At 53.8% G+C, this 25,597-nt stretch overlaps 1 protein-coding gene across 1 annotated transcript; it reads left to right on the top strand.

The window, feature by feature from the left end:
* Nucleotides 1-1,469: 1,469 nt before the first annotated feature.
* Ltf (lactotransferrin) lies at nucleotides 1,470-25,103 on the top strand. The gene is made up of 17 exons (XM_003476887.5): nucleotides 1,470-1,595; nucleotides 4,080-4,243; nucleotides 7,015-7,123; nucleotides 7,347-7,529; nucleotides 7,855-8,002; nucleotides 8,573-8,628; nucleotides 11,474-11,652; nucleotides 12,053-12,227; nucleotides 12,803-12,957; nucleotides 14,098-14,188; nucleotides 15,230-15,277; nucleotides 15,604-15,759; nucleotides 17,031-17,172; nucleotides 20,618-20,685; nucleotides 22,512-22,696; nucleotides 23,528-23,717; nucleotides 24,905-25,103. The coding sequence occupies exons 1-17, from the start codon at nucleotides 1,547-1,549 to the stop codon at nucleotides 24,937-24,939; spliced, it is 2,133 nt and encodes a 710-aa protein (XP_003476935.2). The 5' UTR covers nucleotides 1,470-1,546; the 3' UTR covers nucleotides 24,940-25,103.
* Nucleotides 25,104-25,597: the final 494 nt, after the last annotated feature.

Here is a 25,597-nt window from a genome sequence, read left to right as displayed (position 1 = left end):
TTGTTGGAATCTTGCCCTACCTGTAGGTGCCCCCACTTGTGGTCCCGGTTCTGTGTCCCTGCTGACACTGTCACACATACGGGGGGCCCAGGGGTCCCGACCTCCCAGGGCATCCTGTTCGTGATTTACTCTCCTGTAGAGACCTGGGTTGTGATATTTCTTCATTCTTTTCTAATCACAAAAAGGTGCGGCCTGGTTGCTAGCTCAGGTGCTGTCCCAAGATGCTTTAGCACCCTTGAGAATTAGTCAAGTACGTATTTCTTCACCATTTTTGAAATGGCTTCTTGCGATTATCCATGGGAGCAATTTTTAGTGTTGCGATATCTTGTTTCCAAACAAGGGACCCTGGCCTGTCACTCCCAGTTGACCCGTCTAGCTCTGAGATTCTAGCTCTGAGCCCCAGACACCCCCACTCGTGCCAGGCAAGCAGGACTCCTGACCAGTCCCTTGGGCCCTGGAAGGACTACGCCCAGTGGTGGAGAGCCCTGCACCTCCTCCAGGGCCTCCCAGGGCTGAGAGCTTCTCCAGGGCATGGTGCCTGCTGGTGCCCCCCTTTGCCAGCTCTGGCTCCCTGAGGTTTTACCTGCCTGGGCACCCAGTGATCTGAGCAGAGAGCCAAGACCAGTCTTTCAGGACAAGCAGAACTCCAGGTGACCTGGACTTCCCTGAGGGCTGCAGTCTCCCTGCCTCCCCTGGTGACTCTGGGTCAAGCTCCCACCTGCAGGGACAGGGCCACTGTGTGCCCCGGAGGCCCTGAAGTGCCTTGGACACACGAGGGCCGCAGGTGGTTGGCTTCCAATCAGTTATCGGCACACACAAGGTGGGCCGTGCGGAGGGTCTTCATTCTGGAGCCCCTGGTGTTACAGACCTAACCTTGGAAGCCGAAACCAGCTTTGTAACCAAAAATGGCATCGCCCATGAATTCCCATCTCTTGTCCCCTACCACTGTTCCAAAAAGTCAAATAAGGAGAGAGAGGAGGAAGGGTAGAAGGAGGGAAGAAGAAAGAAAGGAAAGAAAGGCAAGGAAGAAAGATGAAAAAAGAAAGGGAAGAAGGAAGAAAGAAAAGTGGCAGGGCATCTCCCTCTTTGGCAATGAGGGGACAGGACTGGTGCTGGGGAGTGGACAGTCCTCTCTGAGGTCCCTGGCACCTGTTCTGGGAGCCCAGTTATATCAGCAGGGCTGAGAAGGTCACTTCTCCTGGAAGCCCATGTTCTCTCCAGCTGGCCATTCTGTCCCTGTCAGCTGTCCCCTGTGCCCTGGGGGTGGACCAGCCATGCACACCTTGTCTCCTGAGGAGCGTCCACCTCACTGTCCCTAGAGACCCCTGCTCTGTGCTGTACCTCTGGGCAGTGAGCCCAGCAGAAACTGGACTTGCAGGGGAGGGCACATACCAGGAGGGAAACCGGGTGGGGTGGGGTGGGGGGAGGGAGGCAACGGGGACTGATGGGGTAATGGGGCGGGGCCAGCCCAGGAGGCCACAGTAGATAAAGGGTCGCAGGGCTGTGTAGGGCCTAGGCTGGCTGGGTCACCACCTCAAGAAGCAATATGAGGCTCCTCCTAGCAGCCCTGCTGTCCCTATCCCTTGGGGATCTTGGTGAGTGCTCCACATCCAGGGACGACCTGGCCAGCACCTCAGGTCCTGTGCCCAGCCAGGCAGGGACAGGTTCAGGGATGGGAAAGGACCAGGGCTCCCCAAAGCCACATGGGCTACAACTAAGTCGCCAGCACCTCCCCCAGGGCTCCCAGGAGACTTCTGCTTCCCTGGTATCCTCTGGGACCCCAGTACCCATCCTGGTCACCCTGGTTCAGAGAGAGTGAGCAATTTGTGGAAGACACACCTGAGTTTTGATCTTTGCTCCTGCAAGGACCGTGTGACAAATGACTCTGGCATGAGAGAGTCTCTTTGAGCCTCAGTTTCTTCATTTAAAAACCCCCGAGCCTGGAAGAGGAGGAGGGGGGCTGTCCCATGCCTGGGGCTGGACACAAATTAGTGACACCTCCTGCAGCAGCGTGCAAGGCTGGTGACTGCCCTTGTGTCCTGGGCTGTGAGAGGGAAAGGACTGATCTCCCCTTTGAGATGTGCCTGGGAATAGGAGAGACAAAACTGGGGAGACTGGAGAGCCGGGCCTGCGCTACGGCCCCATTCCAGGTCTGGAGTAACTTCTGGGCTTGGGATACTTCACAGGGATGCGCTTTCAGTGGTGGGAGCTGTGAGTAGGGCTTCCTGCAGGGCCAGAGGGGAGGGGAGCAGGAGTGCATCGCTGGGCCCATTCTCCGGACCCCTCTGACATCAGGCATCCATCCCCCCACTTCCACATCCTCTTCCCCCCTTGCTCCCTACTGCATGACACACAGCACAGGTCAGGGCCACCTGGATGGGGCAGGAAAGATCCACGGAGAGCTGACCTGTACCCCTACCACACTCAATCCTGTCCTGGGGTTCCTGCTCTGGACCCTGAGAGAGGGTGTTCCCAGGCTGGTAGGGGGGTCAGGCCAGCTGGATCCAAGTGGTGTGGAGGAGCCCTGCCGGGAATGCCCTTAGGTTTCCAGTAGGCTGGGTCATATGCCTGGGGTCTCCCCTGGGCCTGGCCTGCCTGCCCGGAGGATGGAGAAGAAAGGAGCTCTGTTCTCCGCTTGCCCCACCCCTGGCCTCCCCAGAGCTCCCCGAACCTATCTGCTCCCTGGCTGATTTCTGACACCAACTGCCCCATTCTGGTCCTCCACATCCCGTGAAGTCCCTGTGCAGGCTGTCCACTCCCTCTCTCTGTCTTTGTCCAATTGTTGGACACTCAGGGTATTTCCAGGTTTTTGCTCTTTTGCATAATGTCGCTATGATTACTCGTGGGAGTCTTTGCGAAGATGTACGTTTTTATTTCTAAAAGCTCACTTGCAGGGCCATCAGGGTCGCTCTGATTTAACATTTTGCAAAGCTGCCAGCTTGTTTTCCAAAGTGCCCGCCCCAGTTCACAGTCAGAGCAGAGCAGGAATCTTTCCATTTCCCTGCGTCCTCGCTGACACGTTATTGCCCACGTCAGCTGCGATCAGATATGTGATGTACACCAGCCATGTGACATCCTGGGCTTAAAAGTTGCATTTTCTCATTGATCAGTGATGTCAAACAGAGTTGCATGTGCTTCTTGGCCATCTGTCTCCTTTCTTGAAATTTGAGATCTTTTGCCCACATGCATTTAACTCTTTTCTGACACTATTAGGAAGCAGAGCCATGGTCTTCATTTCAGCCCTAGGCTTCTCGTGCCCCATGCAAAGATATGATTGGTTTTTGTCTCCCAATCTGGTGTCGCTGGTGTCCCGTGGCCCTGCTGTGCCAGCTCCTATGCTTGGCAGATGCAGTAGGGTTTTCTCCATTGGCTGTGGAGAGCACTTCGGCCCCCAGGGAGGGGTTTATTTGCTTTTCTCACCTTTTTGCTGTGTCCTGCGCCCCAGCATTGTGCAGGGGGGAACAGAGGAGGCTGGATGCCCCCGTGCTGTTCCTGAGCTCGTGCAGAAAGCTTTCCATCCTTTGCCATTCACTGGAGGGTTTGCTTAGATGGAGTCCACCTGGCAATCAGGTGAGCACCTGACCCAGCCCTCTCCCAATGGCAGATTCTAGCACCAGAGCAGGAGGACAAGGAGGGCTTGCTGCGCCCCCGACCCTCCATTCCTACAGCATCCGCAGTCTGGTATGTTTCCTACTCCTTGGAACCCTTGCAAGGTGCTTGGGCACCCACAGAGAGGGACTCTTGGCTGGACTTGCAGTGGTCAGCTGCTCTAAGAGCCAAGCCGCCTTCCAGCCCCTCCCCATCTCCCAGGTTCAAATGGGCCAAGCAGGTGGAAGAGCACCCTAGGCTGATCTGAAGACCTGCCGAATGAATGGCCGTGTCACTGGAAGGAAAAGAGTCCTTAGTTTATCAAAACTCGAAAACCACCAGACAGGGCAGAGGCCCTGCTTGTTAGGGCCTGCTGGTTAGGGCAGGATCAACCAGTGTACAGAGGACACAGGGCAGCTGGGACCTCTGTGGAGGTGAGGTGGTCCCTCCAGGACAGTAGAGGGGGCCTGACCCTGCCCTCTTCCTCCCAGGACTGTGTCTGGCCATCCCCAAGGGGAACGTGCGCTGGTGTGCCATCTCCTCCGATGAGGCAAGGAAGTGCTACAACTTGCAGAAGAACATGAAGAGAGTCGGGGGCCCTCCCGTCTCTTGCATCAAGAAAGATTCCTACCGTGACTGTCTCCAGGCCATTTCGGTAAGACCTGGCAGTGGGTCAGGGGGACCAAGGTGCAAGGGGAGGTGTCAGGAAGAGTTCAGTTGGGGGGCTGTGCTTGGTCCCTCTGCTTCCTTCTGGGGCGCCAGTGAGCTGGGAGTTGCTCCTCATCGTAGGAAAACTGTTCTTTGAAAGAAAGAAACCAGCTAAGGCTGAGAGGCCACGTGTGTGTGTGTGTGTGTGTGTATGTGTGTGTGTGTGTGTGTGTGTGTGTGTTTGTGTAGCGAGTGGGACCTCACACCTTGCTATTAATGGCTGTCAGAAAAGAAGAAGCATAGGGTGGGGGTTTAGCTCAGTGGTATAAGGACCTGCTTGGCAAACTTGAGGCTGTGAGTTCGATCCCTGCACACACACAAAAACAAACAACAAACAACAACAAAAAAAGCATAAACAATCAAGCGAGATCTGATCTGAAACATGGTGAATGTTTGCATTTTTAAAAAATTATAATGAAAGGCGAATGACCACATCCCCTGGGGAGTCCTCTCCCTGTCTTTGAGCCCCCGTCCCCTATTTCCGAAGCCAAGCGGCCCTGCCAGTCCTCTTTTGTGTTGCTTCCTTCAGTTGCTGCCTTCCGTCTGGCTGCCTCGAGGTCCTGAATCAATCCACGGTGCTCAGCCCAGTCACTTGGACTCTGGGGAGGAGGATGCAAGGCTGAGTTTTTGTGAGCTGCCTTTCCACTGGATGGTGCTCTCTCGGTGGCAGCAGCACGGCCCTGTATTTTTGATCACACCTCATGCAGACACTCAGGAAGGGACTGCAGAGCCGCTTCAGAAAGGACACGAGAGCAGTTAATGTGACGGGGAGCATTTGGAGGAGCGTTCATAGCTTTGCGACTTCTCCTGCAACAATTTTAAAGATGCAAACATCCACCGTCTACTTTGATAGCCCACATTTGAAGTAGGTGGTGAAGGTCACGGGCACCCTGCAGGGTGAAAACTTAAGAATCCCTCCCTCTGCACCCTTGAAAACAGGCCCAGGGAACCACAGGCATCTTGTCCTGTCACCGGCACAGGGTGTGTGTGGCCCTAGGAAGATGTTTGTCCACGATACCGTCAGTACTGTGATGTGTGCGTGGTCCCTGATTCCTTTGGTGCATCAAGATGTGCTAATTTTTATATAAAATAATGTTTGCTCATTCACTTGGCAAATATCTTTTTGTACTTGGTGTTAAGTTGCTAACGAAACCTGCCGGGTTCTTAGAGTAGTCTTGTCTGACCAAGGCACTGCCCTCTCCCATCTGTGCAAAGCGCAGATGGCAGGTCCCGTTCTGCCCTATTCCGCCCGAATGCTGGTGGAGGAAACCCCAAAACTAGTTCCACTTGAAATTAGTACCCCTGCCATTCAGCAAAGAAAGTCGAGGCAGATTAGATGGTTAACAATAAAATTTGTATTATTGAAAAACTGGGCACAGGCTACCCAAAAACTATAGAGGGAATATAAATGTCAGCTTTTATTTTAAGATTATTATTATTTTGAGATGGGTCCTTTGCGTTTCCCCGTGCTGAGAGGTCTGATGTGTGCCTTCACATGTTTGCTTGAATTAAATTACAAAAGACACCTTAAAATACATTAAGAGAAATTTATAGCTAATAAAATCACCCAGACCCACGCTGAGGAAGCGCCAGTGAACAGCTACTGCTGAGCGCTGGTGAATGACTGCCATCCCCACCCTGTGAAGACCCAGTGCCAGGCGGTAGGAAAGGTGGACTCAGGTACGAGAAATGACAGGAATGGAGCCCTAGTGACATTTGCTGTCTTCAGTGGCCACACCTGGGCAGCTTGTTAGCACTGGGATTTTCCATAATGGTCACAGGTAGTGCCTGTCCTGCTGGCCACGCTGTGTGCAGCTGGTCCTAGCTACCCCACGGCACTGAGAATCCTCCAGAAGGCAGGGCTGTCGCAGTGCCCAGGCACAGATACAAACTCCTTCCCACTCTGGTCCTGCCCTTGGCCTCTCCCAAGGACACAGTCTTTGGGGGAAAAGATTTCAGCAAAGATTTCACAGGTGAAATCAGAGATCACCCAGGTGCCAAACCCTGGGGGACTTGCTGAGTAGCTTAGATGACATTCACGGGGTCCGGAGATAGTGGCTGGTGGACAGAATCCACAAAGGCTCTGCAGAAGGGAGGAAATTTAGCTCAGCAACATAAGCACCAGCCTGGCAAGTGCAAGGTCTTGAGTTCAATTCTTGGTACTAAAAAAAAGAAAAAGTAGCTGGGGATTTAGCTCAGTGGCACAAGCGCCTGTCCAGCAAGCGCAAGGTTGTGAGTTTGATCCCAGTACCAAAAAAAAAAAAAAAAAAAAAAAAAAAACGAAAGAAAGAAAAGAAAATGCCTGCAGTATTAGAGGCCCTAAGTGCCAGGAAAATGCTCTCTGACCGTGGGGCATGCAGGAGGCAAGCAGCAGAACAGTGGTGAAGGTGAAGGATGAGGCTTTGCCTTGGGGACACGGTAGGACGTCTGAGTAGCTGTGCTTCCTGCTCAGTGAGGACTTCAGCAAGCACAGAGCCAGGCCAGGGAGGGGCATCTAGGACAATGGCTTGAAACCCAAATGGCACTGCTGGTGTGTCCAGGGCCTGGCACCAGCTCAGGATTAAAGCCCTTGGCCTGTGCTTCCCCCTGCAACAGTGGACACTGTGGCCATCTGGTCCCTCAGAGCGCCTTCTGGCCATGGAGCCTCTTGGAAGCCCTGACCCCGGCTCACCTGGCTCAGGGGGTTTCCCGCATCTGACCTGACCCCTCCTCCTCCAGGAGAACAAGGCTGACGCCATCACCCTGGACGGTGGGCAGCTGTACGAGGCCGCACTGGACCCCTACAACCTGCGGCCTGTGGCGGCGGAAGTGTATGGCTCAGAAGCCAGTGAGTGCTTGGGAGATTCAGGGTGGGGTGGCCGTGGCCTGGGCTCCAGGGATCCCAGTGCATGAGGAAGCCTGGCAGGGGTGTGCACCATGATGCAGGGAGTGGAGGCGCTGGCCTGAGAGGGGAACGCCTGAGGCCCCCCTTACAGGGGCTGAAGCCAGCATAGGGTTCAGTGCTCCTCCCTCCAGCCGGGATGACTTCTAGGTCGCCCCGCCCCTTGCAGATCCCCGGACACACTACTACGCTGTGGCTGTGGCCAAGAGAAGCAGGAACTTTCGGCTGGACCAGCTGCAGGGCCTGCGGTCCTGCCACACTGGCATTAACAGGACCGCTGGGTGGCGGATCCCCACAGGGGTGCTCCGTCCGTTCTTGAACTGGAGGGGACCTCCTGAGCCCATTGAGGCAGGTAAGATGCCCGGAGATTCCTGGGAGAGCTCAACAGGGGCGTCTACTACCACTGTGGGCCCAGGCCACTTTGGGGACAGGAGGTGGCCATGTGGAGCATCTCCAAGGTAGGCAAGGCTGGCAGGGTTAGGGTTAGGCTTAGGGTTAGGGAGAGGTGTCTTGGCCCAGCTCAGCTAAGGTGCCCATCTCGGAGTTTCCAGCCTACGCCAGGGAGACACGGGTGATGTGTGGGGAAGGGGCTGTTTCCTCAGGGACACCCTGGGGGTGATGCTGCAGCCGGGGTGTCAGGGCTGGCTCCCACTCTGTGGTCCCGATCTGTTCCCCAGCTGTGGCCAAGTTCTTCTCAGCCAGCTGTGTTCCCGGCGTGGATGGAGTGCGGTTTCCCAGCCTGTGTCGCCAGTGTTCGGGGACAGGGACAAATAAATGTGCCTTCTCCACCCAGGAACCGTACTTCGGCTACTCCGGTGCCTTCAAGTGAGTGACACTGTCTGTGCCACCATGGGCCACAGGGCCTCAGCCCAGGAGGCCTCTGCTAGGGCCCAGAGGGCTCAGCTGCTGGCCGGGTCCAGGGGAAGCCAGGGTCCTGGGTTTTCCTGCTGACTCCACTGAGCACTGAGGGGCTGACGAGTCTGTTGGGTGACATGTCTTCTGGGGCTGGCTGGACAGGACAGCGCTGTGTCCAGCTGTTATCCCTACCTCTCCCTGGAGGGCAGGGGCAGCCCTGGCTGATGTGCCCCTCCACACTCACCTTGCCACCCCATTCCTGGGACCACTGAGCATTTGCAGAGGGGCGCTGCAGGGCATGCTGGTGACCTACACCCCAGAAAGAGCCCACAGCCAGGGAAGCCAAGTCTTTCCCTTCCAGCGTAGCAGCTCCAAAGCTCTCTTACATAGAACAGAAAACGACATCTCGTCTGCCCCAGAGCCATGGTCAGGGTCCCAGCAGCGCCTCAGCCTCACCTGGAGGGACCCCAGATCTCCACTTCCTTGGGAGGCGACCACAGAGCCCAGGACACTGACCTCTGGGGCCTTCTGATTTCACAGGTGTCTGAGAGATGGCGCTGGAGACGTGGCTTTCATCAAGGCGAGCACAGTGTTTGGTAAGGCGGGGCTGGTGCCTCGGACCCCCACTTTCTGTTTCCTCGTGTAACTCTGGCCGTGCTGCTCACTACAGCACATGGTGTGGATGGATCTCGGGTGTCCTCTCCCTCGCCCACTGACCCCTGCACAGATGCCGGAGCCCAGGGGCCTGAGCTGGGCCCTCCAGGCCTGTGTAGTCCTGAGACACTGAGCAGGTGCTCTGTGGCTCTGTGATCTACGGCCACACATTGTCTGAGTGTCAGAAACCACACTGTTCCCAAGGGTTTCCTTTTGGTATTGGTTTTAAGAACTGGTCCTTGTGCTTGTGTGCACGCGTAGGTGAATAGTGGGGTAGGTGAATAGTGGGGGACATCGGACCACCCCTGCCACAGACTGCAGAGTTCCCTCTTCTCCTCTCTTTCTACACAGCCATTGTGTGTCCTCTTCCTGTCCCCCGATGAGGCACAACCGCTAGGTACAGACAGGCTGCTGATTCCCTAGGGGCCCCACATAGGTCACTTGGGTCCCCAGGAGGCTCATGGTGCTCTCAGGATCTGAGTTCTGATCTGTTCTCCAGTGATCTCATTTCTTGTTTTTTTAGTTGTTATTTGTCTTTTTGAGACAGGGTCTCGCCATGCAGTTCAGGCTGGCCTTGAGCTCACTTTGTAGCCCAGGCTGGGCTTGAGCTTGCAACAATCCTCCTGCCTCAGCCTCCCAAGTGCTGGGATTTCAGGCGTGAGCCACCACACCTGGCTAGTGTTCTCATTTCTGCACAATTTCGAGTTATCCTGACATTCATTTTGTTTGTCACGTGACTGCTCTAACATGGTCTCCTTGTTGGTTTAATTTGCACTGCCATGACACGTGAGTGGATTCTCTCATTATATTTGCTGCAGCTCAGCCTCCTCGTTCTTATTTGATAAACTTTGATGAGTTTCTTCAGGGTTTCAATTCAAGGGCAGAGCTCTCTACCTAGACATCAAACCACTGTAGGACTTGGATTTTAGGGTGATCTGTCAATAGAATGGAAGTCTTGAAACCAATAAGCTAAAGCCCGTCAGTTTTACCCTGCTCACTTGTGGTTTTGTGGTCTTTTGAAGGTGTTCATTTTACACCCAGATCGTGAAGGTTTTGGTTAACGAGATGAATGATTCCCACTTCCTCATGGTTGCCTACGTGAATAACCTGGGAGTGGGTGTGGATTTGGTTTAGCATTTTCCCCCAGACTAGGCGATTTTCCCTCCAGGAAAACAGCACAAACTCCACTCTTGTGCTCCCCAAGTCTGTGCGTATCCACGCGACCATCTCCCCAGTAGCTTTGCTTTGCTTCTGTGTTCGTGTTTTTCTGTTTTATCTGGCATGTGGAAGCTCTTCTAATAGAGGGAGGGACCTCCTCTCCTGACTTTGCTATTTATTTTCAGGTTTTCTAAGCTAAAAATTGAGAAAGATTTTGCTGGGTTTCTAAAAAAATCAAACGTTAATTATAATTTTACAGATTTTAAATCAATCTGTGGATTGATGGGTTGTCTAAACCATGACAATCCTAAATCTTCCCATTTGATCAAACTTCTTTTGATAGAGTGGGACATTCTTCTCATTATGGGTATCATGCATTTTTTGGTGAGCCTATAAAATAGTTTAATTGTTTTAGCTGCCACTGTAATACCTTACGGTCTGTATTATTTGTTTGGTATTACTGGGAATGCTGCTTTTTTGCTGGTTGATCTTACAACATGGGTCTTACCTGTTTCCTGTGGCTTCACGGCTTTTCTAGCTAGATAATTCTACCATCTTTGATGAGGACTTTTCTTTTCTTTTTTTTATAAATTGTGTGATTCAGATACACACAATTGCATTAGCACTGGGATGGGAAGCATCCTTGCTTTGGCAAAATTTCCCTCTTCCTTCTTCCAAGGATTTATATACAGTACAGATGAACACTTCCAAAATATGGCCAAATTCATCCACGGAAACCCTTTCTGTTCTGTGCTGCACCAGGTGTGGAAAGCAACTCAAGGGCATTTTCTGCCTTAAATCTTTTCCTCAGTTTTTACTTTTCCAGGATGTGCGGGTGAGGTAGCTCTGTGTGTGGACACTGTCCAGCAGGGCTGCAGGATGCAATCGGTCATAGGGTCACAGCTCTGCCGGCCCCTGGGTCCTTCTGGGACTCTCTTTCCTTCTCTGGTATTCTAGAGTCTTTTGATGCCTTTGTTTTCAGGATTTTCTCCCTCCCTCCTTCCCTTCCTTCCATCCTTTCTTCCTTCCTGCAGGAGGTGGAACCCAGGGTCCCACGAGGCCAGGCTGTAGCACTGAGCCACACCCTCAGCCCGATTCATCCCATGTGTGAGCTTCCTCACTGCTGTAACAGAACACTTGACACCCTCTGTAGGAGAGCTATAATTTGGCTTACAGAGGGTTCACTCTGAACCCTGGTGACGGTCACTGGCTCCAAGGCAGACATGGCTCGGTGGAAGGGCCTGGGAGGAGGACCGCTGCTCACCTCACAGTAACCAGGAAGCTGAGAGCGAAGGGGGAGCCAGGGAGGGAGATGTACTCTTCCCGGTCACACCCTAGAGACCGGCTTGTAACGGGCCCTGCCTCCTTACGGTGCGTTCCACCATGGATGCACACAGGGGTGACATCACTGATGAATACAGCACTATGATCCAGCCACCTCTGGCAGCTCTGCCTCCCAGCACAGGGGACTCTGGGAGCCACTGTGGATCTGAGCCCTCATGCTGTCTCAAGTCTGTCCCGTCCGTGGGGCAGGCAGTGTGTTTCCTCCAACCTGAATTCTATGGGGAGCAGCGGGGCTCTGGCTGGTGCTTCCTGCCTTGGCTCACTGGGGCCCTCTTCCTCTCACAGAGGACCTGCCAGACAAGGCCCAGCGGGAGGAGTACAAGCTGCTTTGCCCAGACAACACCTGGAGGCCGGTGGACGAGTACAAGCAGTGCCACCTGGCCCGTGTCCCTTCTCATGCCATTGTGGCCCGCAGTGTGAATGGCAGGGAGGACTTGATCTGGGAGTTTCTCCGCCAAGCACAGGTAGCCGCATGTGGGGTACTCCCCACCTGCTTGGAACTGGGGGAGGGGTGGAGACTGTGAGACTCCAGAAGGCCCTCCTGGCTCGGGCCACTCCAGCTGTGTGGCAGAAAGGCCGGACCCCTGTAGCCTTGCTGACCCCGGAGGCTCACGGCTGCAGTGGAGGCGGGGGTGGGGGCATGGCATTCCCCCAGGATACTAAGGCACTTCCCAGAGGCTGGGGCACCTAGCTCGTGCCCCTGGGATGGTGGGAGTCCAGCCCTGGAGGCTTCCGGCCCAGGTCTGGGTCCTCAGAATTGTTCGGAGATTTCAGATGCTGGTTTTCTGACCTGGGGTTTGGTGTTCTCCCTACCAGCTTCACAACTTCCCTGCAGACTTCACAACTCCATTTTCCTCTCCTTAGGAAAAGTTCGGCAAGGGCAAGTCCTCGGGGTTCCAGCTCTTCGGCTCGCCCCGGGGGAAGAGGGACCTGCTGTTCAAGGACTCTGCATTGGGCTTCGTGAGGGTCCCCAAGAGGGTAGATGCGGGGCTGTACCTGGGCTTCGGCTACCTCTCCTCCATCCGGAACATGCAGGAAAGTAAGTGTGCGCTCCGGGTAGGGTGACCCTGCCCGCCATGGTCACTGTGGTCTCCTCCATCCTCATCAGCAGAGGCAGGGCCACCAGGAGAGTGTCCAAAACCCCCAGCCCCTGGATTCATGCTGCCCAGTGCCCCTGGGTGGGACTGGCCTCCTGTTAAGTGAGACATGGGATCAGGGTGGACTCCGGGGCTGGAGAGGCAGCTCCTGACCTTGGCCAGGGACCGAGGCCACAGGAGCCTGGCTCAGCCTGAGGCTTCCTGGCTAGGGGGTGGGGTGGGTTATGGAGCAGCCAGGGTGACCGGAGGCCACTGTCGCCCATGGTGGTGACTGCAAGCCTGGGGAGGTCAGGGCTGGATTCAAGGTCCCCTCACCCACCAGTCTGTAAGGATGCTGGGCTTTGAGCCCTTGGGGATGGGGGGATGGGTTAGAAGCTGTGGAAAGGAGGAGGAGGAGAAACTGAGGCAGGCTCTTGGGGCAGAGCAGGGTGGAGAGCTGAGAAGTGAACAGAGGAGGGAGGAGGGAGGGAGGAGGGGGGGAGGAGGGGGCGATGCCCACCACTGACCCTCTCTGCAGCGGAGGCCGATGTGGCTGCCCGTTACTCACGTGTCGTGTGGTGCGCGATTGGCCCCGAGGAGAAGCGCAAGTGTGACCGCTGGAGCGGCGTCAGTGGCGGCAAAGTGACCTGCGTTGCGGCGCGCACCACGGAGGACTGCATCACGCTCACCATGGTGGGTGCCGGCGCGTGGGGTGGGGGCGGGGCTCCCTGGGAACGGGGTGGACATCGGCCCAGGGCAGTCTGCATGTTGTCCAGGGGGCACAGTTAGGTGGGAAAAGTGGCTTATTGTGGAGGTTTCACTCCTTGTACCAGAAGAACTCATCAGGATTATGTATATAATCTGGGCCATAGAAACATACACACTCTACACAGGCACTCACACTAACCAAAAACCCAGTTTAATACCGAGAAAGCTATGATTAAAGTCTCTTTTCTTTCTTTCTTTCTTTCTTTCTTTCTTTCTTTCTTTCTTTCTTTCTTTCTCAGGATTGGGAATCGAACTCAGGGCCTTTGCACCGACTTCCATCCCCAGCCATTTCTAAATTTTGATTTTAACTCATGTTTAGGGTTAGTGTTAACTGTCCATGCTGGGCTCAGACTATCCCAGCCTGGAGGCGTGCTGGGGTCACAGGTGTGCCGTTTGGTGATTTTGCACCCCAGGATTCCTTGTACACGTACTGCTGTGTGCTTATGGTCCTGGGATTGCATCCTTTAGTGTAGTTCTGAGTTTTTGTCTCTAGACAGCAAGCCTGTCATGTGTGTTTCCCATGAGAACACATGTTCGGCAGAAACGTTTTCCCAGCAGTGACTTCAGAACATCTTTTATTTATTTATTTTGTATGGGGATTGGACTCAGGACCTTGCGTTTTCTAGGCAGGTGCTTATGCCGCTGAGCCATGTCCCCAGCCCAGAACGTCCCTGTGGAGGGTTCTGGTTAGTTGTGGTCACCCTGCCCCTTTACATCGGCTTCTGTCACTGCGATGGGCTCCTGAGGTGGAGACCCTGAAGCCATTTCTCAGTGGCTGTAGACAGAGAGCTCTGCCATCCTGGTGCCTGATGGGTGTTGATGCGGGTGTAGCTGGGTCCCCACCTCGGTGTCCAGAGTTCCCAGTGTGGAAAGGGATTCACTCAGAGGACAGAGGGTGAGAGCCCTGGGGGAGCTGCCTGGTTGTTCCAACTGAGCTGGCAGTGCCCAGGCAAGCAGGCTGGCAGTGGGACAGTGGGCACAAGTCATTTATTCCCTCTAAGTGTTCAGGGGGAGAAGCCGGCCCTGGGGCTGTGCACAGCTGCTGAATCAGCTCTGTCTCTGCAGAAAGGTGAGGCGGATGCCATGAGCCTGGATGGAGGGTTCATCTACAGCGCTGGCAGGTGCGGCCTGGTGCCCGTCCTGGCGGAGAACCAGAGTGAGTGGAGCTGGAGTCTCTCTGGGTGTGGGGAGGAGTGGGCACTCACCGGCCCGGGGGTAGGGGGAGGAAGGACGTGTGGACACCTTTGGGTGGGACTGTGGGCGGGGAAGGCACAAAAGGGCTCTTCTGCCTGAGCAGCCCAGTGTGCTGGCATCCAAGGATTGGCTCATGTCTCCTCCTTCGCCCTCGTGGGTCTGTGTCTGTCTCTGTCTCTCCCTCCTGACAGTCACAGACTTGCTTTTTATGTTTTGCTTTAAGCTTTTAAAGATTTTAATCGCCCGGAAGAGGTCGCTCAGGGTTATCCTCCAACGCTTCCCTCCAAGACCTAACTTTTAGGCTCTTTGGAGCAGGGCAGATTCTTCATGAGGCAAGGACATTCTCTGTGTTCCTCGAGTCTTCCCTTACTCAGTCTCAGCTGCCCCAGCCCGAGCGCGATCGGGGACAGGGATGTCCCTTTCTTGCATCCGTATCGGAAACCAAGGCAGCAGATGGTAGCTGCTTCCGGTCTGTCCAGTAGACATCTGATTTCCTCTCCTAATTGAAAAATATTAATAGGTGTGGCTGTGCACATGAGTAAGAGCATGTGAGCAGCCGGCTCAGTGCCCTGCACTCCAGGGCCCCGATGGGGACGCAGCAGGCCTCAGAAGCACCTGCTGTCTTGCTGTCCCCAGCCAAGGCTGTGACGCTCTTGACTTCCAGCCGCACGCACTGGTTCTGCCTGTGCTTTTGCTTAGTGCAGGAGTCGTGCAGCACACGGCGCCCCTGGTTAGTCCTGCTGCCATGCAGGATTCTGTGTGTGACTCTACCGTAATTATCCCCCCAGGTCCCTGCGGACGGGGATTGGCCAGTGGGTGGTGATTGTGGCCAGGGCTTGTCTTGCTCCCTGTCGTGATGGAGATGTGTGTTGGCTTCTGCCTCAGGATCTGCGGCGGAAGGTTGGGTTGGTCTGTATCTGACCCTGCATCCTGGGGCTCTCCGGGCTGCGGCTGCTCGGTGAATTGGTGTCCAGCGATGCTTTGCTTGTCTTGGTTCTTTCAGGGTCCCAGGAGAAACCAGGCTCTGACTGCGTGAACAGACCGCCGGAAGGTGAGGTGGAACGAAGTGCATTCAGGGCCAGGAATAAGTTCTTTTGCCAGAGGACAAGGTGGTGGCGGGAATTAAAAATAAAGCAAGCTGCTAGAAAGAGACCTGGCCCTGGAAACCAGAAAGGCAGTCACCGACCAGCCCAGCCCACACCTGCCCTTGACATAGAGCAGCTGCTTGCACTAGGGGTCTGCTTAGCAATGGCCAGAGTCACCAGAGGAACTGTCCCCTGGTGATGCCTGTTGACATGGCCTGGCTGATGAACAGTGCCCTGGAATCTGCTGCTAGGCCACCCGGGGGCTAAGGTCACTCTGTCTTCTGTGTGCCAGGATACCTCGCTGTGGCAGCGGTTCGGACCTCAGACACCAGCCTCACCTGGAACTCTCTGAGAGGCAGGAAGTCCTGCCACACAGGCGTGGACAGGACCGCAGGCTGGGTCATCCCCATGGGCCTGATCTTGAACCAGACCCGCTCCTGCAGATTCGGTACGGGGTCCTGCGGGCGGGTGGGGATGGGGGTTTGCAATGTCTTTGGGCAGAAGAAAATCCTGTCCAAATATGCCCCACAGGCAAGACAAAGTAGAAGGCTTTCTGCTGGACAGTTTCCAGGTCCTGTCCACCCAATGGAGATAAAGGCAGGGTTCTCAAGTCAGGTCTGGTGGTGCATCTCTGTGATCGCAGCTGCTCAGGAGGCTGAAACAGGATTGTAAATTCAAAGCCAGCCCAAGAAACTGAGCAAGTATCTGTCTCAAAACAAAAAGGGCTGGAGATGTGGATCAGTGCCAAAAGGATTGCCTAGCATGTGTGGACCCCTGGGTTCAATGCCCAGGGACACACACACACACACACACACACACACAGGCACACACACACCCATCCATTAGAATATGGGTCTACCCCTCTGCCCCAAAAGAATGTGTTCCTGTACTGGACAAACCCAGTCCTTTTACCTCTTGGAGCTCCAGAACCAAATTCATCACAGACCCTGCCCCATGGGATAGAACCAACTGCTTACCCACCTGCCCTCCGCTGGCCTCTGTCCCTGCATGCCCCACTCACCACGGCTAGTGCTGGCCATGCCTGCCTGCAGAGGCCTGGTGCAGTCTCACTGGGGCTGTGCTCTTGGGAGGGTGTCTCCTGGAGTGGGGCTCCGGCTGCAGTGTCACCGAGGCTTTGGTCCTGGCTGGGGCATCTGTCACTCCCCAGTACGGCCGGCCATGTGGTTGCTGCTCTTGTCACCCTGGTGGTGACTCTGAGCTGTCCTCAGGGGCTGCAGGGGTCTGACAAAGGGTGACTCGTGCCCAGGGCTCTCTTGTCCCCTTTGCCTCCTGCTCCCCTGGGTTGAACAGCACGAGGGCAGTGTTCAGATGAGGGTCAGCAGCAAGGCACAGAGCCACCCTCACCCCTCCAAAGAGTGGAGCCTGGGTGTAGACGGAGGCATCCTCCTCCCTCAGGGAAGGGGAGCCAGAGCCGGCTGGACAACTGTGCCATGTCTGGGAGGTGTCATTCCACACCAAGTCACTGCATGCCCCACGTTAGAGCTGGAGGTGCAGCCTGCCTCTGCCTCCCTGGAGACGGGGAAGGGGTCCCCGTGTGCAGTCTGCCTGGTGCACTGCTGACTTCTGGTGGGCTTGGTCCGTGGCAGCCGGTCCTCCTCTGTGACAGCCTGCGCTGTCTGACCTGGGCCCCAGTGACCCAGCCGCGGCATCGGGGGAGAGAACTAAGGTAGCCATGCTGACTGCCTGCTTCCCCCGCAGATGAATTCTTCAGTCAGAGCTGTGCCCCGGGCGCCAACCCCACGTCCCGCCTGTGTGCTCTGTGCGTGGGCAATGACAAGGGGGAGAAGAAGTGTGTGCCCAACAGCCAGGAGCGCTACTTCGGCTACACGGGCGCCTTCCGGTGAGTCTTGGGCCTCCACAGGTTGGGTCTCAGATGCCAGGAGTGTCCTGGCACAGCCGGGTCAGGGCCAGCACTGAGGGCTCCCCTGCCTTATCCAAATGTTTTCATCCCAGCCTCTCAGGAGGCTGAGACAGGAGGATTGCCAGTTGGAGGTCAGCCTGGATAACTTAGACTATGTCTCAAAATTTTTAAAAAATGTTTTTTTTTTAAAAAAAGGCCTGGGGATGTAGCTATATGATAGAGTGACCCTGGGTTTGATCCCAGTACTTCCAACACAAAAAAGTTTGCAGAATTCATAAATGATAGCTGAGGCACCATTCACAGCTCCTAGCCACAGCCTGCGTGTGTAATTTCCTGCATCTGGGCGGGGCATTGTCCGGGACTTCCCCGGGGCTCTCTCCCCATTCGCCACCAGGTGGCGCCATGGGGCTGAGGACCGCGGTGCACGGTCCAGCTGGTGCCTTGGAACTTTTCCAAGACTAGTTCTTGCTCGATTTTGAGCGAGTCATAAAAATCAAACAGACAAAAATGTGCTTAGTTTCGTGTACTAAAATATCTGAGGCCTAGATCCAGACACCAGGCCGATGAGATCTCCAAGGCATCGTGTGAGCCCCATCCCACTCCCGACATCAGGGGCATCACCTCCCGGAGACTCTGCACAGCGGCGTTTCGGTTTACACCAGAAAACTCCGCTTCGTCTTTGTTCCAGTGCTATCTGGAATCTGGACCGGATGAGTTCATTACAATAACTGAAAGTTGAACTAGGGGTCTTCCTCATCCTTTGATTTCTCACCAGTCATGGTAGGGCTGGATCTTGGTTCCTGACTTTCTGCTGTTTCCTGCTGGCCTCGGACAGCGGAGAGCAAAGGCGCCTCTGCTTTGCCCACAGCCGCTGGGCTCACCAGACACTGGACACGTCCGTCATTACGTTCTTACAGCCTCTTACCAACACGTGGCTTGGTAAGAGTAGGTTTATTGTGCATATTTTTTGTTTACTCTGGAGATGACAGATGTCTTTTTAAATTTGCTTCATTTTGTTTTTCTCTTTCTTTTCTTTTTTTGGTTTTTTTGAGACAGGGTCTCACTATGCAATTCTGGCTGGCCTTGAGCTGACTTTATAACCCAGGCTGGCCTTGAACTTACAAGATCCTCCTGCCTCAGCCTCCTCAGTGCTAGAGTTACAGGCATGTGCCACCAAGCCTGGCAAATTTGCTTCATTTTCTGTGCTTTTTAAAATTCACACATTCACAGCTTCCTGCTGCCGGTAGCTTGCGGCTCCCGACCATGCAGACTGCGTAGGCACAGGGGGCGCTGTCTGGTTTCTTCTTTTCCTGAAGTGCCGCTCCTGGGACCTCCGTCCTTCAGCGGCAGCCAGGGTTTGGAGCTGCCGGGCCACCTGCGTGTCTGTAGTCCTGGGACGCCCCGTGGCCGTCTTTTGGGCTTCCCATCTCTTACTTCACATCAGGCAGCCCGTTCCTGGATTTTATTTCTTTAGCTTTCTTGGGTTTATTGCAAGTGCACAGCTCTCTGCAGCTCTCAAGGGAGGGCAGGGGGTGCTGCTTTGTTCTGAAATATGTCTTTGCGCGTCTTCAAACCTCCTTTCCAGTGATTCATAGCTGGGGTGAACGACGAAGTCTAAGCTAGGAATTTTGACAAGATTTTTTTATCTGGAAAAGGCAGTTTGGGGCTGTTCTGACCAAACTCTGGCACCGCAGACAGGCATAAACCCTCCCAAGCCTTGCCCCCCACACACTCTGTACACAGGCGTCCCTAGGAGCTCGGGGTAAGTGGTAAAGTGGTAAGGGGTCATTTAGGGTAAAACCCAGAGGACGAGCACTTGGTCCTGAGATGTGTCCTTGTTCCAACAACCTGGTCCCTAAAAGCTGTGGCCAGAGTGGCTTCTGTGTCCACCCCTGGTGGCTGTGGGGTTTGCCTGAATTTGTGGGAAATGGCAAGGAACACGTCTGCTGGGAAAGGGGACCATAACCAGTCCTGGAATAGATTTGGGACTCAACCTCGTGTCCCCTAGGAGCGGGCAGGAGCCCCCAACTCGTAAATATTTTTTAAAGTAGTGTCAAACTAGTGACTTCTCTAGAACCCGCCTCGGGCACTGTCAGTGATAGTGGACAGTACAGCTGCAAGACAATAACCAGCGAGGCTGGCAACTGCAGAAGTCCAGCAGACAGCAGCAGATGAGTATTTTACTGGTGAACAATTAGGTCTTCTACAGAGGGAAAAGCGGCAGTTGAAATTAACTGCAGCTGACCAGTGTAACCAACGAGGAGGGGCATTAGGAAATGAGCCAGAACACAGCACGGAAAGGCCAAGACAGAAATACGGTAAAATCAAAATGATGTAACCCATTGTCTCGTATTTCCTAGAATTTCTTTTGAGAAAAATGTTACCATCTTGCTTGATGATTCTTTTACATGGTATTTTCTTTGTCTTGAAAAGTTTTTGAGCTTTGTAACAATGTTTTTTTAAAAACCTCTGGTGTTCTGAAACTTCACAATGATACTTAGTGAGACTGCTTCCAATTTATTGGATGGGGCGTGTGATGAGCGTTTTCAGCTGAGCACAAGTGATTTAGTCCCGGGAAACTTTATTACTTCTGTGACAGTTTCCATCTTTCTCTTCCTCTAATTTCTCCTCAAATTTTAATTTTTAAATTGTGTATTCTCTTGGATCATCACCTGGCTTCTTCATTTGCTTTTTATTGTTTGTTCTTTATATTCTAATTTCTGGCTTATTTTCTCAGTCTAATCTTTTTATCACCTTAAAGAATTCTAAAGATTTAAAAACATTTTTCTAATAACTCTTGTATCTTGACTATTCTCTTTTAGCGCTTCCTGTTCTTGTTTTGTGAATGCTGTATCTTCTTTTTTATTTTTAATAATATTAATTATAGCTTTTTTCTTAGCTCTCTTCTCTCCCTTATCTTGTCTTTGTGTCCTGAATATAGTGATTTGATCTCTACTTTGTATGGTCTTTCTTCAAATGTCAGCTGGTCTCTGGCTCTTTGTCCATATTCAAGAGTAGGACATTAGATTAGTTTAAAATGAAAACGTGGAGACCCTGGGCTGACCATTGGTTTGATACCAGTTGCCAGGTCTTGGTAGTACTGGGCCTCAGTGAGGGCCGCTTTATGTCATTTTATTGTGAACCCCAAAAGTTTAGCATCTATGGACTTTTTCCTTGGGTGATCAGAAAAGACTCACTCTCTGTTCCCTGGGAAGGCAAGTCCTGGCAGGCCGCTTGTGGGGACCAAGGGTGGGCACACAGATGCATTCAATCTTCCATTTAAAACCGCAGATTCCTGGAAATATTGTCATCTTTTGTATGTTTGCTTCCATGTTTCAGTTTTTGGAATGTATGTGTGAATATCCGTGAAAGCTCTAATAGCTTCTTTTCTCTTGTGATGTGTTTGTTTTCCAAAACATTTTAGGTGCCTGGCAGAGAGGGCTGGGGAGGTGGCCTTCTTGAAAGACTCCACTGTCTTGCAGAACACAGACGGTAGGTGAAACGCGTCCCCAGCGCTTTGGTCTCCAGGTTTACATCTGGAAGGGTCCTAACAGTTTCTGACTTTTGAATGAAGCCAGGAGTTTAACCTTGGGAGGTGGCATGATAACATAATGTCTGTGGGTGCCACAGTGGTTTATGAAGCTGAATTCACACACACACACACACACACACACACACACACACACACACCCTGGCTTTGTGCGGTCACGTGCAGAAATCCATCTTGTGCTTACATCAGATCACATGTGCTGGGAGGAAGCTAAGAGTAGATGATACCGGAAATCCAAACAATGCAAACAAAATTTCCCTTTTGAAAGAAGGAAGTTGAGGCTCCCTTCAGCCCAAGTGCAGACTCCTACTCCGCTGGTGTCCTCGCGGCTTTGGGGGAGGGCGAGGACTTCAGGGTGTGGAGAGATCTCAGCCTCACACAGAGGAACCAAGAGGAGGCTGCAGGGATGCAGGGGGAGGGACCAGGGCCCCTAATCAGGGACCCGGCCTGGCGCACAGTCGTGTCTGCCTGCACTTGGAATTGACAGCAGCCAGCCACGGGTCTCTAGGGATTGGATGGTGTCCAGTTGAATTTTCAGTTCCTCTGCTACTTACAAGGGTGTTTGATCAGAATTGACCAGGCACATGTGCTACCTGTGGAAGTTCCTGTCCTTTCTGTGGTTACAGTAAGAGCAAGGAAAGGAGAGGAGAGAGCAAGTTCTCCTTGAACATAAGCCAGCCACAGGCTGTAACACCTGATTCAAAAGTCTGAAATTGGAGCTGGGTGTGGTGGCACACACCTGCAATCTTGGCACTCAGGAGGCTGAGGCAGGAGGATCCTTGAAGTTTGAGATGAGCCTGGGCTACAAAGTGAGCTCAAGGCCAGCCTGATTTGCACAATGAGACCCTATCTCTAAAAGACAAAACCAAAACAAAACATACCCCAGAAAATCTGGAATTGGAAAATTTCCAGAATGACAAAATGCCACAGAAAACCTCATTCCTGGCCCCCAAGATGAGTCAGTCACATGTCACTAGAAATATCACCCCAAATTCACTGCAGGTTCCTTGCATACACTGCGCAGAAAAGACTAAGTGAATCTATAATGAAGGTACAAATATTCTGAAATATGGGAAAAAATCCAAAATCCAAAGCACTTCTGGTTCCAGCGTTTTGGGTAAAGCATACTCAACTTGTTTTCTTTTTCTAGAACTCACTAGAAATATGGCATAGATGAATAGTTTTTTTTTTAAAGACTCAAAGCTTTGCTGTATGTGGTGGTGCACACCTGTAATCTCAGCACTCAAGAGACTGAGGCAGGAGGTGCCTACTAAATTTGAGGCCGATTTGGGCCTCACAGAGTTCAGGACCAGCCTGAACTACATAGCAAGACGGTATCTCAAAAAATAAAGAATTTGAAAAGCTTTATTGAGATACAATTTGCATACTATAGAACCCACCCATCCCAGCTATTTGAGGTGTAAAACTTAATGGTCTCCAGGAAACTTGGAGTTGTGCATCCACTAACAGATCCCCCCAGAACACTTGAGTACCCCAGAAAGAGCTTGGGCAGCAGTCACCCCAACCCATGCCACTCCTGGAGCTCTGGGACCCTCTGCGTGCTCTCTCCGAGGGTTAGCCTGGTCATGCAGATGGGACCAGAATTGTCGGTCTTTTGTGACCGGCTTCTTCTCATAGTGATGTGCTTCTGAGGTATGTCCTTACATGACTGTCACCCTCTTTTCTTGCTAAATGACAAGCGCACCCTGAAAAGTCCCCTTGGCCATGCAGGGCGGCTGGGGCTGATGCCTCCTGTTTGTCCCCCCAGGGAAGAACACTGAGTCCTGGGCCCAGAACTTGAAACTGGAGGACTTCCAGCTGCTGTGCCTCGATGGCACCCGGAAGCCTGTGACGGAGGCCCGGAGCTGCCACCTGGCCATGGCCCCGAACCACGCCGTGGTGTCTCGGAAAGATAAGGCCAAACTCCTGGAAGAGGTGCTGCTCAACCAGCAGGTACAGACCCCTGGGCCCTGGCTCTTTCCCGACTGCAGGGGCTCCTTCGGGGGCATCTAGCTGGTGCTGGTGGGGTCAGTGTCTGCTGCCCGCTGTGGGGGCCCCCATGGCCTCTGGACTCACATGACTTCTGTGCTCCTGCACCCCTGGTGGCCCAGAACCAGTGCGTCCCTCCTGTTGCTGTAGACAGAGGGGGTGCCCCCCCCCCCCGGCCCCCCCCCCCCCCCCGCAGGCTCCAGTAAGGACCAGTTTGTGTTTTGGATGCTTCCTGGCCCAGCAGAACCGGTTCTGGACAAAACTCCCTCACAAAGCAAAGCCCAGGATCAGCCTGTAGATATAGGGCTGTATCTTTGCGACTTGGAGGGAATCCTGAAGTCCCCTTAAAACCTGGGGTTCTGCACTGGCCCCTCAGTTGCTCTGTGATGACACTGCGTCCTCATTGTCACAGCGGCCAGGGTGTGGAGAAGGCTCTTTGCTCCAGGAGGCGGAGGGCCTCCCAGGACCTGCCTGGTCATCTTCCGGTTGGTGGGGGATGGGGGTTTCCTGTGCAGATCACCTCCCCCATGGCTGGAATGTTAGGCTACCCCCGGGATCTGTTCTGGGGGAGCAGTCCTCAAAAACCCTCAGGTGTCATGCAGCTGTCTGCAAGAGGTTCTGTGGGACAGGAAGGAAGGCAAGTGGGGGACAGGGATGTCTGGTGCTGCCTGGGGGCGCTCTGGGGAGACTCCGGACTGCAGTGTTCTCAGGGCTGGTCCAGGATGGAGGAAATCCCCATGCACCCATGCCGCCGTCCTCCTTGGCCACTCCTTGACCCTCTGCCATTTCACCCAGACTCGGTTTGGAAGAAACGGATCCAGGTGCCCAGGAGAGTTCTGCCTGTTTCAGTCTGAAACCAAAAACCTTCTGTTCAACGACAACACCGAGTGCCTGGCCAGACTGCATGGAAAAACGACCTACGAGGAGTACCTAGGGCGGGAGTACCTGGCGGCCATCACCAACCTGAAGCGCTGCTCCCCTTCCCGTGAGTGGACACAGGGTGGCGTTGCTGAGAAGCTAGGGCAGAGGGCATCTCAGGAGAGCCCAGTCTCAAAAACCTAGAGAAAGAAAGGCCTGGATCACCATTTAACCCTTTAAAATATTTAGGAGACTTCCCCGAGTGTCGAAAGGCTACTGGTGGCGGGTCTCACCTGTGAGCGTACACCACCCATGCCCCTCGGGCATGATAGTCACCCGGATCTCCACTCCTGTCCCTCCCTCAGGGAGGTGGAGGTGTTGGGGTCTGTCTCCAGGCTTGGGCATCGCTTCCCCCTGTTCGCAGCTCAGGGTCATCTGTCCCCAGGGGACATGTGACAATGTCCAGAAGCATCTTTGGTTATCATAATTTCGGAGATGCTGCAGGGGTCAGGGTAGGATGCTTCCTAAGGAATGCGGGGCCATCACCCCCTCTACCCTTGAAAAGAGCTATGATCAGGCTCCAGATGTCAAGGTTGCCGCGGTGATAGCCATATCTCAGGTCACTGGCACGCAGGTGGTGCCCACACAAAGAACCACAGCTGTGGGCTGATTCTTGGGCCTCTGGATTGCAAGGACTGTGCCCTGGAGCGCAGGTCTGTCTGTCCCTTGTCCCCAGCTCTCAGCCCGGGAGTCACCCTCACAGCAGGTGCTCAGCAACGCTCTGCAGAGAAGGATGTAGGCGGGCAGGCCTTGAATTGCTTGCATTCCAGAAGGCAGGACTGCAGAGGTGGACGCAGTGGGCAACAGCTGAACCTCTGAGGAACAGGGGCATGGGCAGTTCTGTTCCTCAGGCCCATGTAAGAGACCACCCTGGCCTGGACGGAACAGAGGCACCTGTGTTCTGGGGCCCTGCAGGCTAGGAGAGGGGGGAGTAGGGAGCATGTGGGCAGGGCAGCCCTGACTTCCAGTGTGGGGAGGGCAGCAAGGACGAGTTTAAGTGCACTCCTGGATTTACTAGGGTAAAACATGGATTTAAAAAAAGAATTAGTTTTTTACCTGGGTATGATGATGCACGCCTGTCATCCCAGCCCCCGGGAGGCTGAAACAGGAGGATAGCTGTGAGTTGAGGCCAGTCTGGGCTGCATAGTGAGTTCAAGGCCAGCCTGGACTACATAGTGAGACCCTGCTCAAACACAACACAAAACCAAAACAAAGCAATTCAGTCTCTGAATGTCTGCTGCATTGCGTCCACAGCACTCCTGGAGGCCTGCGATTTCCTCAGCCAGTGAACCTCAAGGAGATGCCCACTGTCCCCTGCTTTCCCCCACCCTGCAACCCTGCATGCTGAGCCCATGTCCTCCCCACCAAGATGGAGGTTTCCGGCCCCTCTGCTCTCACAGCTCCCTGCTGCTGTTTTAGGAAGAAATAAACTTTCTAACCAAAGTGAGAAATACTGTTGGCTTGCTCTCCCTGTTTGTGCCTTTTTCCTAGATTGTTGTGCTGAAATCTGGTCAGATGTGGCCTTGGGTCCTTTCCTCCTGGGGCTCGGGTCCAGCCCTTCATGTCCAGTGCTTCCTTTCTTCTTCGCCCTGGGCTGGATGCCCAGTGTCCTGGTGTTGGGGACATTTTCTCCACAGGCATCTGGTTTGCTCCAGTGATTGTCTGGGGGTGTATGTACCAGTGTGTGTGCCCACATCTGTGCCTGTGGGTATGTGTGAGCTCCAGATCATGCACACACATGTGTGGTGTGACAAGCAGCTCCTCCACATGTGTGCACATGTAGGTGTCTGCATACGTGTGTGTTCCCAAGGTGGGCAGGAGTAGTGGGTAGAAGAGCCAAAGGCTCAGTGCAGGAAGCTGATAAGGAGAGCCAGATTACTTGGTTTTGAAGGTTAACACTGTCCACGCGATAACGCGCAGGCTCGAAATGCTCTGTCCTTGCCCTCA

Source organism: Cavia porcellus, unplaced genomic scaffold (assembly GCF_034190915.1).
Source record: "Cavia porcellus strain 051 isolate PalLab524CR breed Dunkin Hartley unplaced genomic scaffold, mCavPor4.1 scaffold_14, whole genome shotgun sequence".
NCBI lineage: Eukaryota > Metazoa > Chordata > Mammalia > Rodentia > Caviidae > Cavia > Cavia porcellus.
The sequence above is the reverse complement of the archived record's forward strand: the minus strand, read 5'-3'. Positions and strand labels throughout refer to the sequence as shown.

Excerpts from the sequence above, each read along its gene's own strand:
- Ltf (XM_003476887.5), top strand. The coding sequence starts at position 1,547 with ATGAGGCTCCTCCTAGCAGCCCTGCTGTCCCTATCCCTTGGGGATCTT. Across the intron at positions 11,653-12,052 it reads AGTTTCTCCGCCAAGCACAG|GAAAAGTTCGGCAAGGGCAA; the intron begins GTAGCCGCATGT and ends TCCTCTCCTTAG. Across the intron at positions 12,228-12,802 it reads CATCCGGAACATGCAGGAAA|CGGAGGCCGATGTGGCTGCC; the intron begins GTAAGTGTGCGC and ends CCCTCTCTGCAG.